Here is a 13,933-nt window from a genome sequence, read left to right on the forward strand (position 1 = left end):
CACACAGATCAAAGAACTGGCCCCTCACTGGCTCGAGGGAAGGTCAGGACAACCTCTGACCACCCACTGGCTGACTTCTAAGCTATGCTGACCCCCTAAATCCAAGATGAAAACCTGGGATGATTTGTTGCTATCCAGTCGGCCTTATAAGAAATAACAAAGGAAATTCTCCAGGACAACAGGAAGTGACACCAGACAGCAATTCAATGTACATAAAGAAACAAGGGCAATAAAGGTAATTATATAAGTACTTATAAAAGAATATAATTACATATGTTCTATACTTTCACTTGGATTTTTTTTTAAGTGGTAAAAGATTATAAAATTGCACGATGGACTTATCTAGATGTAACATGGCAGCGGTGGTTTAGTTGCTCAGTCATGTCCAACTCTTTGTGACCCCATGGACTGTAGCATACCCGTCTCCTCTGTCCATGGGATTCTTCAGTCAAGAACACTGGAGTAGCTTGCCATTTCCTTCTCCAGGGGATCTTTTCAACCCAGGGATTGAACCCATGTCTCTTGCACTGCAAGCAGTCTCCTGCAGAGCAGGAGAATTTTTTTTTTTACCTACTGAGCCACTAGGGGAGCCCCGATGTAAAATACATGTCAGCAAAAAGAAGTCAGGAAACAAAAAAAGGTATGTGAAGCAAAGACATGACAAGTTGGTAACTCAGATACACAGGAAGAAATGAAAAGAACTGGGAATAAAAGTAAATAAGTAAGTTAAAGTGAAACAACTCTATAAATACACTTTTTTTTTCTTTTTGCTTCTTTAAGAGACATAAAATTATGTAGGCAGTAAGTACAACATTGTACTATTGGCTTGATAACAAAGACGGATATAATACACATGGTAATAACAACACACAGTAGGGGAGAGAACAGACCTACAATGGAGTAAAGTTTCTGTATTTTATCGGAATTGAGTTAGTATTAATCTGAAGTCGACGCTGATGAATTAAGACCTATGCCGTAATTCCTAAAGCAACCGCTAAGAAAATAACTCCAACACTAACAATCAAAAAGGAATCATCTGGGATTCTCCTGGTGGTCCGGTGGTTAAGAATCTGCCTGCCAGTGCAGGGGACGTGTGCTCAGTTCCACAAGCCTCAGGGCAACTGAGCCCGTGTGCCGCAACTTCAGAGCCCATACACCTAACGTACTGAAGCCCACAGGCTCTGGAGCCCGTGTGCCTTCTCACGACAGGCAGGAGCCTGCATGTCACCACTAGGGAGTAGCCGCCACTTGCCGCAAATAGAGCCAGCGTGCACGCAGCAGTGAAGACCCAGGGCAGCCGAAACATAAGTAACTTTAAGAAATAATCATCTGAACATACAGCAACCCCCAGATGAGTCCACCTTCACTTTATCACAAGACTCCTATTCTTCCGGTTCTTCAAAAGATGGGCTTTGTGTACAACTGCCCAAGGGTGAAGGAGGAGAAAGGATGGCACGTACTCGGAAGGATGGACCACGTCAACCAGCAGCCCGCCCAGCACATACCCATCTTCTTGATGTACCAGTTCTTCCCTCCTTGAGAGCCGTTCCAGTACAGGGCCCCCACCGAGCTCACCAGGGCCATGACCAGGAGGATGCCGAACAGCACCAGGATCTGCACGTTGGTTACCTTCTCCACATTCGACCTCTTGAGAGGGGCTTTGGTGGAATTCTGCACAAGAGCATTTAAAGTCAATAAGGGTCACAGAACACACTCAGGGGCCAAGAGGAGGGGGAAAAGGAGGCACGTTAACCAAATTCAGCAAATAAAAAGACCATATTTTCTTTGCCCAATAAACAAAGAAATTTTAAAGTGTACTATGTGCCTCAATCAACACCTAGTTTTACATAAAGAACACAGAAGACACACTCTAAAAATCGTCTCAACTCTACCCGATTCAGTCTGTACTTCTTATGACTACATTTTAACAAAAAATTAGCTACTTGTGTGATCTTAGAACATGGCAGGTTCTACGTCATTTACATCCAGTTTTAAAGAAATCAAGATGTTGCTAATTGAAAAAAAGATTCTACATCAGGAAAATCTAGAATCTTCAAAGGAATAACATAGCTCTGTAATTAACACATGATGAGCTATTTTTTAAGCTCAGTAGCTCAAATTTTAATTGGGGCGGTGCGGGTGGTGGGGGAGAGACATACACAAACGCACACATCAATAATGCAGAATAGAACAGTAGGTGTCAAAAATAAATGGACAGACGAAGAGTTCATCTGGAAAACTGTGAACAAGAAACAAAGAAGAGTCAGGAAAGCTTGAGGGGCCAGGAGAATTCTGAACAGAGTCCTAAGGTCCTAACAACAGACAGAATAAGGGCAGGAAGCAACGACAAAAGCAGAAAGACAGTGCAGCCGTCTGTAAATGCTCATGGCCTGCTTTCTCACTGCTGGTGGGGAAACCAGCCCAGCTACACAGTAAGCGAGTGAGTCCAGAAAGCTTCACTAAGACCAGATTTGAGGACCAGCACCCCACTCCAGTACTCTTGCCTGGAAAATCCCATGGACGGAGGAGCCTGGTAGGCTGCAGTCCATGGGGTCGCTAAGAGTCGGACACGACTGAGCGACTTCACTTTCACTTTTCCCTTTCATGCATTGGAGAAGGAAATGGCAACCCACTCCAGTGCTCTTGCCTGGAGAATCCCAGGGACGGGGGAGCCTGGTGGGCTGCCATCTATGGGATCGCACAGAGTCGGACACGACTAAAGCGACTTAGCAGCAGCAGCAGCAGCAGCACGTCACCTTTGGAACTGTATACCCTCTGCAGTGGAAGAGTCAACACAACTGTTTGCAATGGACAGGTATTCACTCAAAGTCATTTTTTGAAAATCTCTGAAGATAGCTGTGGTGAACAGAATAACGGTCCTCCCCAAGATGACCTGGACCACGAATATGTTCCTTTATACGGCAAAGGGGCTTTTCTGGTATGACTTAGGGAGATTAACCTCAATTCTCCAAACGGGCCCAATTTACTTACTTAGGTCTTCAAAAGCAGAGAAGGAGGAGATCCCTTCCCAGCTATGGTCAGAGGGAGATATAACTACAGACAGATGGCCAAAGAGATGCAGTGCTGATGCTCTGAAGATGGATGTTACTGTTTAGTCCCTCAGCCATGTCTGACTCTTTACGACCCCATGGACTAAAGCCCGCCAGGCTCCTCTGTCCATGGGATTTCCCAGCAAGAATACTGGAGCGGGTTGCCATTCCCTTCTCCAGATCTTCCCAACCCAGGGATCAAACCTGAGTCTCCTGCATTGGCAGGCAGATTCTTTACCACTGAGCCGTGAAGTCCCTAAGATGGATATGCTTAGTCACTCAGTCATGTCCAACTCTTTGCAACCCCATGGTCTGTAACCCACCAGGCTCCTCTGTCCATGGGATTCTCCAGGCAAGAATACTGGAGTGGGTTGCCATCCAAGAAATTCAGGCAGCCTCTAGGAGGCTGGGAAACGCAAGAAAGGAGTCTCCTCTGGAACCTCCTGGAATGTTCTAAAGAGGAAGGCTGCTGGCCAACACCATGATGTGGATGAGACCCTCATCAGATCTCTGCCCTACAGAACGTCATGTAAGAGCTTCATGTGGTCGTAAGCCACGGCATTTGTGCGATTTGTTGTAGAAGCAAGAGGAAACTGGCGCAGTAGTATAGCAGATGGTGACAACCCTTCCTGGAGGAAGACAGAGCAGAAGCCAGGGGAGAACAGTGGGGGTGGGGTGGCGGGAGCTCCCCGCCAGTCTCCCATGAGTCCTGGGCCTTGCCCCTCTACAGGCGACACCGATTCGCAAGATCAGGTGATCTGAATGCTTGCAGGGCACTGACTGGCCATAAAAATGGTGCCAGCTCGAGTCCACTCTCTCCCTCCCTCTTCCCAATCTATCGAACCCCAACAGAGCTAGGATGGAAATGTCCCTGCAAGTCACAACGTGGGAACAAAATCAAGATAAAAATGAGAGGCGACTCATTCCTACATTCCATAGAGAATCTCAGGCCACAGGAGGCTGAAACTTATCCAAATTCTATCCCCAAACCCAGGACTACTGTCACTATGGCTTTCTGTGAGGCTGGGGAGTCTAGGAGTCACAAAGCTAGTGATTTTGTAGTCTTATAAGAATCCAAACAGCATAGCACCATTTCCTTCTTGCTCAGTTGTGATTCAGTTTTGTCCGGATGTGCACTACGGTGTGGCTGTACCATTCTCCGCCGCTTCTGACCACCCAATCGAAAGTCCCCAACCTCAATCTATCATGTCGTCTGTGCCTTCTCCATCCAAACCATAGCTCATCTTCTTTCAGTTCAGTCAGTCCCCTTTCTGCAGCTCCTGTCCATTCAAGCTCTTGTCCATCAGTCATGGAGCATCAGCTTTTCCAACCAGTCAGCTCTTCACATCAGGAGGCCAAAGTATTGGAGTTTCAGCTTCAACATCAGTCCTTCCAATGAATATTCAGGACTGATCTCCTTTAGGATGGACTGGTCTGATCTCCTTGCTGTCCAACGGACTCTCAAGAGTCTTCTCCAATACCACAGTTCAAAAGCATCAATTCTTTGGCACTCAGCTTTCTTTATAGTCCAACTCTCACATCCATACATGACTACTGGAAAAACCATAGCTTTGACTGACGGACCTTCATTGGCAAAGTAATGTCTCTGCTTTTTAATATGTTGTCTAGGTTTGTCAAAGATTTTCTTCCAAGGAACAAGTGTCTTTCAATTTCATGGTTGCAGTCACCATCTTCAGTGATTTTGGAGCTTCATTTTAGTTTCACTTTATAGTTCACTAAATTATTCATCCTTTGAAGATTTTTTAAAAATTCGCCTCTGGAATCTAAATGGAAATCCATCAGTAAAGGCCAACTTATCAAATATCATCTCAAAGTTGATAGGGTTGACACATCACCTTTGGCCTCATGGCATGAGCCAGAAGACCCGTTTCAAGACTGCCTACCCCAATCTTTTAAAAGTTATTTGTAATAAACATTCATTGGAGATACAAGTAGCAAAAAATTTACAATAAACATTATTTCTATGACTCTGTAAGTTTAATAACTTCTGGTCTCTCCCAGTGTTTGAATCCTGGCCAGTTAACTGGGTTAAGAGAAGCTGTGCTTCATTAAACACAAGAGCAACAACCCAAAACTTCCAGCTTCAGCCCATGCACTTAGGGGACACAAGATCTACGTGCTGACCACCCCACCCCTTCCCTAAGCATTTCTCCTTGTAGCGATGAGCCTGTAATAATGCAAGTAGGAATCTGATTTAAGTTCCTCTCCAAAATTCTCAGAAAATACTGCTACTTCTGAGTGATGGAGTTCTAAATAGAAACAGGCCAAAACATCAGATTTTGCAAAACCTTAAATCAGGCCTGAACTTTACACGTTTGATTCCCTTCTAAGAAAACAGTCCGCAAGGTACTTGTCAGAACAAGGAGCCAGACTGCCTAGATTTGAATCCCAGCTCTCTCTTACTGGGAATATAACTTTGGTAACTTACTTAGGTTCTGCACCTGTGTCCTCATCTAGAAAATGGGAACAACAATTCATATTCTTCATAGCACTGTTGTGAGAAATCAGTGAGTTCATAAATGCAAGTTTCTTGGAACAATGCATGGGGCACTACTTGCTGTTATTAATGTGACGGTATCTCTTTCCCATTCAATCAATCAACAGAAACAGCAGACACTGTAATATTTTTTACCAGTAAGTACTCTCCACATGAAATGAGGGAACTCTGAAGAGTGAAAGACATTGAGGTGAGAGTTGAAAAAAACAAAAAAGAAGAACCCTAAAGCAACAGTGTTTCCTCTCTGTGGTTAAGCAGCACAAGTACAGACGGGAAATGTTACTTCACAAACAGGATGGCTTCCAGCTACGTGTGTTATATTATATTCCTTTTAAAAGCTCATTATCTTCACTTGTTGTTTTAGCCCTAAAGGCACAGCAACCCTAGCACAGCTGTTCCTGGGGCTTTCCATTACTCTGCACTTGAGCAGTCAACATGCAAGAAGCCTCACAAAGAGGCTTACCATATGCAGAGGCAAGGAAGGTGCCCAGCACACTCAGGGGACACAGACCTCATGAGTTCACTTAGTGTACCTTGTTCACTGAAGGGAGGGCAGAATCACTCTTGAGTGTCACTTAATTATCTCTTACACCTTAGTTAACAAAGCTGTATTACCAACACACGGTCTAGAGAAACAGCGCGCTTAGTCGCTCAGTCGTGTATGACTCTCTGTGATCCTACAGACTCTAGCCAGCCAGGCTCCTTTGTCCATGGGATTTTTTCGGGCAAGAACACTGGAGTGGGTTGCCATTTCCTTCTCCAGGGGATCTTCCCAACCCAGGGACAGAACACGCATCTCCTGAGTCTCCTACATTGCAGGTGGGCTCTTTACCCATTGAGCCAGCGGGGAAGCCCAAGATTTCCATAGAGAAACAGTACTGCACCCTGAAAAAAGAACCACTCAGGGTACAAGGAATGTCAGCGAGCGGTCACATTTGTAAAATGCACAACCTGAAAACTAGCCTCAGGGCCCTGCCCAAATCTGAGCCTCATGCTCTGTCACTTCATCATAAAGACGGAGGTGAAGTGCGGCCACCGGAGCTTCCAGCTCTGGCCGCTGGCTGCTGATGCCGGGCTGGGGCAGGGTGAGGACCCTCCGCAGGTGGCAGGGCACTAAGCTATTCACAGAGATCAGGTCTTCCGCACAGCCGTTCCAAACCCACACACTTCACCTGTTCTGATCAGCGCTGGTGGACAGGTGAGGAACTGCAGGAAGGCTGGAGCAGGTGTATCCCAGGTAAGCACAAGACTTCATCCACTCAGGAGCTGCCTCCCAGCACTCACCAGCTCCTCTCTCTGCGAGCTGCCATGGACCCCTCCTGCCCAGCACGCCCTCTGCAGCAACCCACCTGCCTCCAGCACCAGGACTGCCCTCGGCCCCAGGCCCTCCTCCCTGCCCCCGCCTCACCCACGCTTCCCAGGAGGTTCCCCGGGCAGAGGGGTCTCTGTGCCGACTCCCATGCTGCAGAAGACAGTGTTATTAAGCATCTACTCAGGACCCCCGAATACTCTGACACTTTCTTCCTCCAGTGCTGTGTTTAAAACCCACAGGTAACATTCCTGCACTGGCTACACCACCTTCTGCCCCTTCGCCCAGCAAGTCCACCAACTCTTGCCTCCCCCCACTCCCTGAGGACTCGAGCCACTGGCTTCGGCGTCGCTCTCTACCTGGCTCTCATCCTACGGTCACCAAATGCTGTGGTCCCTGCGTCGTCCATCATTCCTCAATAGCCTCCGACAGCTTTCCTTTAGCATCCTACCCCCTGGGAATCAGGCCTGGGTCCCTCCACTGCACAAACGCTCTGCCCCGGGAGGTCAAAGCCAAGCGCCCTGCACAGAGGCCTGTCACTCATCAATCTTCCTCCACTTCAGTGAGTCTCAGCTCTTCTAATCCCCTCGACCTTCCTCTCCCATCTGCATTGCAGTGACCAGCTGGTGTCGACACTGGGCTATACCACCCCATTGGTCCTGCTGCTGCTGCTGCTAAATCACTTCAGTCGTGTCCAACTCCATGTGACCCCATAGACGGCAGCTCACCAGGCTCCCCCGTTCCTGGGATTCTCCAGGCAAGAACACTGGAGTGGGTTGTCATTTCCTTCTCTAATGCATGAAAGTGAAAAGTGAAAGTGAAGTCGCTCAGTTGTGTCCAACTCTTCGCCACCCCATGGACTGCAGCCCACCAGGCTTCTCCGTCCATGGGATTTTCCAGGCAAGAGTACTGGAGTGGGGTGCTATCGCCTATTCCGCCACTGGTCCTAATCAATAGCTAACTCTCTCCTCCTATATCATTTGACCTTCAAGAGTGGACCAACACAACAGCCTCTGTTCTTTAATTCAACATCTAAAATGTGCTTCTTGGTATCTGGTCACATGACACCTCCTAAGCTGGGCTGGTTGGCCTTCCATATGGACCTGTGTGTGTGTGTGTGTGTGTGTGTGTGTGTGTGTGTGTGCATGCTCAGTCATGTCCAACTCTACGTGACCCCATGGACTGTAGTCCTCCAGGCTCCTCTGCCCACGGAATTTCCAGGCAAGAATACTGGAGCGGGTTGCCATCTCCTACTCCAAGGAATCTTCCCAGCTCAGGGACTGAATCCTCATCTCTTGTGTCTCCTGCATTGACAGATGGATTCTTCACCACTGAGCCACCTGGAAAGTCCCCATGGACCCGTGACCCTCGGGAATGACCTGCATCACACAATCGTCTCTCCACTCTGCAATCCCCATCACTCCTCGGTCTATCTAACTCTCTGGGGGGGAGGGGCAAGACTGGGCCTTTCACTTTTGTATCCACACAGCCTGCCACAAGACATGGTGCATGGTGGCCACTAAACACTTTTAAATCAAGGAATATCACCAAATATGTGCCTCGGACGTTATACAAAAGGGCAGACAAGTTGAAAAGCCAATCCTGATGATAATAATAATCTTTGAAAAATGAACAAAATCATTTTAGAGAAGGAACAAAATCATTTTAGTACTTTTTCTCTTTGGTATAGGATACAAAGAACAAACATGATTTCAAAACTAACTGATTTTCAACTGCCTACAATTCATTTAAATAAGACAATTTCCTATAAAATCTCAATCAATCGTGCGAGAAGGAGAAGTAGAGAGAAAAATAAAGAAGTTAGAACAAATCCCCTGCCTTGAGTTTGAAGACAAAAAAGGTGAGGACTGATTGTCCCATTAGATCCAGAAGATAAAGATGGTGGATATTTCAGGCAAGAGGTAACAAATACCTGATACAATAAAAGAAAACCAGGAAAAACCACCTGGGAACCAAAATAAAGGTCCCTCCTTTCCAAATTTAGGTTCACAGACAAAACTCGAGCCTCTTAAGTGCAACATATGCATTTTCCACCCTCTGCTCCATTAAAAAAAAAAAAAAAAACAAAAAAAAAAAAAAACAAACAGGGAAAAAAAGACTAAAATTGGCATTGTTTCTCAGCACAGAAATGTTTTACCTGCATGAGCTTGGTGTCATGTCCAGTGTAGACAACTATGCCAAAGCCCCATTGAGTGTTTCTAAGCTGTGTGCCTCTCAGCAAGATCTGGTCCGGCCCAAGGGCAACGGGGCTAAAAACAAGAAACAATATTTATATTCAATGAGAGTTCAAAAAAAACGAGCATGAGCTTTCCCCTTAAACAAAAACCCGCAATAAATGAAGTGTTTCCTTTAGTCAAATTCAGACTACTTCACTGGGACACGGGGGCCATAAAGGTTACCACTGGCTTAATCTACCCCAAAAGAGACCCACACAGAAAGGCTGACCTCATCCATTCATCAACACAGAAAAGGTTTCTTTTTTTTTTTTTCTTTAAAACATTAAGAGGAAATATTGTCTCTTATAACTCTATTGCTGCTGCTGCTAAGTCGCTTCAGTCATGTCCGACTCTGTGCGACCCCATAGACGGCAGCTCACCAGGCTCCCCCATCCCTGGGATCCTCTAGGCAAGAACACTGGAGTGGGTTGCCATTTCCTTCTCCAATGCATGAAAGTGAAAAGTGAAAGTGAAGTCACTCAGTCGTATCTGACTCTTAGCGACCCAATGGACTGCAGCCTACCAGGTTCCTCCATCCATGGGCTTTTCCAGGCAAGAGTACTGGAGTGGGGTGCCATTGCCTTCTCCGTATAACTCTATTAGGAAACTCGGTATCCAAAAAGGAACATGCTAAGATAACCAGAAGTTTATTCATTTGGGAAAGTCAGTTTATAGATTATAGGGCAAAAAAAAACCACACCAAAGCTATAATATCAGATCTGTTAAAGATGACTTCATTAAATAAAAGCCTGAGTGAGAATTTAGAAATTTTAAAAGATAGTCTACAGAATTGCTCTGCGGACTGCATGAGACCAAGAGAGCTGTCACACTTAAGAGTTGTCAGAGTTATCTTAGGTTGATTCCTATGGCTGGGTCCTTTTCCTTTGGGTATGTTCAAATGTGAAGGTGGGGAGCGCTAGTAAGAGGCATGGTGATGAAAGATGAGCAGAAGAGAGACACTGCACCCCAACGTAATGACAAAAAATGACTCAAATGATAAAGCAAATGCCAAGAGGACAAGGATGACATAATACAGACAACAGGGCCATGAACATTCTAATGGGAGGACAGTTGTCCTTTCATTTAACTTGCTAAAAGCATAGACTACTTAGAAGCAAGCAAAAAGATAAATAAAAAGGATGTTTCCGTAATAACTGTTAGCCTTTATACACTTCAGACACCTCTCTTCTGCTTTTCTGCACAACTCTATGCACTCGAAACCAACGAGGCTTCTACCTGATGGTTAATACACAGAGACAGACACACCAGGTGAGTTTTGTGGACCTCATTTCAGACCCTTGTGACATTTCCTTGCCAAAAATCAGGTCTTTCCTTAAATTTCAGGGAAGGCTTAAATTGATTTAAAATGGTGTTTCGAAAAAAGCTCAACATGGAGAAATCTGTTTTAAAACATTATGAAACCAGAAGATAAACTGATATTTCCCAAAGCTCCTACATATAATTCTTAAGTCACATGAAGGATTAAAATAAAAACCACCAAGACAAGAGGAAGTGGTACCTTTTCCCATCCAAGTTCAAGTTCCCGGTGAAGTCGTAGAGGTGGCGATTGGGCCCTTCGCACTCTATGGTCCCAGACAACTTCATCAGCACCTCCCTCGTCTGCATGTCCGCAGTGTGACTCAAACCCTAAAACGTTCAACCCCAAGAGGAAACTGAACACAACCTTCCAGGCTTAGGAACAACACTCAGCACCCCTACTGTTAACCCAAAGGGAAGACTAAATCAACTAAAATGGAATAGTTTTGGGGGACGGGGGTCCTCAAACGTATCAACCCCTTAGGATGGGTCATAGGTGGCTTTGGCCCCAGCAACCGAATAGAAAAGGTTCAAAAAAATTCAACAAAGCAGAAAGTCAAGACTCTACTACTATGCTGACACATCCTGTCCAACTCTTTGAGACCCCATAGATGGCAGCACACCAGGCTGCCCTGTCCTTCACTGTCTCCTAGAGTTTGCTCAAACTCATGTCCATTGATCGGTGATGCTATCCAACCATCTCATCCTCTGTCGTCCCCTTTTCTTCCTGCCTTCAATCTTTCCCAGCATCAAGGTCTTTTCCACTGAGTCAGCTTTTCGCGTCAGGTGGCCAAGTACTGGAGCTTCCGTATGATAATCAGCACACCAAAACACCTTACAGAAAGCATCCTTCATTAGCGGTATCCTGACATGACCATAAACACAGCATAAAGGACCCCTTTAATACACTGTGATGTGTAATGCCCTGTAACTCTTCTCTAAAGAGAAAAATAAAATGTCTAAGCCAAATATCTAACACAGAAATGAAAACTATGTGGACAGAATCATCAAATTCCTCTTGGTACCGCAGAAAACTGAAGTGTCAAAATGAATCATTGTTAGTTGAAACTTAAAACTTTTCTAGTAAAGACTAATCTCCATTCAAGAATTAAAATATATGGTAAGAATAACTTTATTTAAGGCATGGACATTTTGTACACTGGAAATCTAATGTACTACTCCTAGAATGAGAATCTCCATGAAAACAACAAAGTCCAGTGAGGCACCCAGAGCCCATCTGGATCCTCTGTCCACTGCACGAGCAGCCCACTGCCTCTCCCAGAATCCCTTTCCAGGCACCCGAACATGTGGAGAGTCCAGTGAGATATAAGCCAAGACATGGCTCCCTGTGTGGCCTGCGCTCTAATGAAGCCCACTTTTTCTAATTTTGTCATCACTCCCAAGGAATCCCTCTCCTAACCGTGCTCTTCCCACGGATCCTATCAGGGTGAAGGCATAACCTTTTGTGACTGAACGTTTCGTTCGCTCTGGAAACAGCACCGACGGTTAACCTGTAGGAAGCGCCTTTACAGTCTGGGCTCCGTGTCGATGCAAGTGGTAAAGGGCCACGTTACCTGACGTATTTTAAGGTTCGTCTCCCCGTCCAGATTGGCTGTTTCAACGTAACACATTGCCTGAGGTTCACTAAGGAGAGAGAAAACAAAACGGCCAAGTTGAGTAAGGTCCACTCCAGCACGTCACGGCTGACAGAGCCTCCACCACGGAAACTCTGCTGGCGGACCCTCACAGGGGTGTCAGACTCGACCGCCGCAGGAGCAGCGACTGACCGGGCGGACAGACGGGCGCTCTAGTCCAGTGATCCGCCCGCAAGGCCGCACACGACGGCACCTGACCTCACGTGGGCAGAAGCAACAGAGGAGGAACAGAAGGGGACAGGCACGTGATGGGAAGTATACAAGATGTCCCAGCTTAGACCGGCCCAGTGGGTTCAGGGACCCTGAAAGTCGGAGGCCGGCTTGCTCTTGACCACAAGAACTGCCTGCCCACAAGAGCCGCACTCGCGGCTTCTGAACGAGATCACGGCTGGAGGAGCTGAGAAACCAAGGCAGGGGATTGCAGGCCTTTTCCTTCTACAGTTTTTACTATGTCTACCGGCAAATTTTTACTCAAAACACCTAGTTTCAAGGACAGAGAATTCAAAGAAGAAACATAAGCATGGCAGAGACTACGCCCCGAGTTCAGATATTCAGATCTGGGCAGCAGAGTTCGGGGTTAAGAGAACAGATTCTACGACCAGCAGCCAAGTACGGTCTCCTGGCACTGCCCTTCCTGGGGGTGTGACCTCAGTCAGCTGTCCCATCTCTCTGTATCCTATGATTTCTCATGGACCAAGTAGGGATGTCTAGGGTTGCTGGGAAGGTTAGATGGGCTAACGTGCTCAGCAGGTGGCTTGGCACAAACACCAGCAAGCACAGGGGTGACGTGACGTCTGCTCAGACACGCTGCCTTCAAACCAGGCTTTCTGAGGGTCACATCCAATCCTCATAACCCAAACCATCAAGTGATCAACATTTTACTATTTCTGAGTTTCTTGGTTACTGATCATTAGGGACAAACATGAGACCTGCCCCAGCGTATACAGTGCTTTTCCTGCTCTACAGGGCTGGGGTGCTTTTATTAAGCTTCTTATCTCAAGGAGAAAATTCGTGCTAAGACTTAAAATCTGACAAAATGAGTGATCCGGTCCCATAAAAGAAAGTCTGTCTGTGCTCAAATTACACACACCCAGTGTGACAGCTGATTCCCAGCAGCACATCGATACAGCATCTAGTTTAACCTTGAGCTCAAGTTCAAGTGTATTCTTATCCTGATTTGGGCTTTTCTTCTCTGATAGATGTTTTTGTGTCATCCAGGGGAAAGTCAAGGACTCAGATGTCTATCACTTATGCCCCTTGGTGATGACATCTCCGTGACACAAATTACCTAGAAAACAAGGCAACGATGCTTGGACAGAAAGGGGGCAAAATATGGGCCATCTGCAAGTCACATGGACACTGAGAAATGCCTGTGGTCTCTGAACCTCCAGTGAACGGAGGCCTGGATTCTGGGGAAGGCTGCTGGGCTAGACCCTCCATCAGAGCTGGTCCTCAAGTTTCAGAGACTCTGTGACCTCGATGCTACTCAACACATCACTCCACTGCTCTGAAATGTTTCCCTACCAATGAGGAATAGCCCAGAACAGCCACGAGATGAAAACGAATCAAAAAACAGAAAAGTTCAGGAAAAAGTACAATGTGAAGGCAGGACAATGCAAAGGGGTAAAAGGAGGAGAGTGGGAGGGGGTGGTGACCCGGAGATGGACAGAAGGTGACCGGAGTCCTCTCCAGGCACCAGGGGACACTCTACTGTTCTCAACACCGACTTCAAAGCCATGCCCACAAGCCCACCTGACCTGGAGGAGAGCAGGACCACGTCTGCTGGAAGGTACTGCCCGTTGACGACTTTGACGATGTCTCCCACAGCCACCTAGAACCCGGGGACA

General features: G+C 46.5%; 1 protein-coding gene across 3 annotated transcripts in view; it reads right to left on the reverse strand.

Moving 5' to 3' along the window:
- LOC101115632 (phospholipid-transporting ATPase IB) overlaps nt 1–13,933 on the reverse strand; it is a 469,524-nt gene that overhangs the window by 353,148 nt on the left and 102,443 nt on the right. For all 3 annotated transcript variants that reach the window (XM_042254882.2, XM_060394098.1, XM_060394100.1), the window contains exons 7-11: nt 13,844–13,917; nt 12,006–12,075; nt 10,634–10,761; nt 9,036–9,147; nt 1,506–1,671 (exon numbers count right to left, since the gene is read on the reverse strand). In XM_042254882.2, coding sequence (XP_042110816.1) covers nt 1,506–1,671; nt 9,036–9,147; nt 10,634–10,761; nt 12,006–12,075; nt 13,844–13,917 — 550 coding nt within the window. The remainder of the gene's footprint in view (nt 1–1,505; nt 1,672–9,035; nt 9,148–10,633; nt 10,762–12,005; nt 12,076–13,843; nt 13,918–13,933) is intronic.

The sequence above is a fragment of the Ovis aries genome, chromosome 10, assembly GCF_016772045.2.
Source record: "Ovis aries strain OAR_USU_Benz2616 breed Rambouillet chromosome 10, ARS-UI_Ramb_v3.0, whole genome shotgun sequence".
Lineage (NCBI taxonomy): Eukaryota > Metazoa > Chordata > Mammalia > Artiodactyla > Bovidae > Ovis > Ovis aries.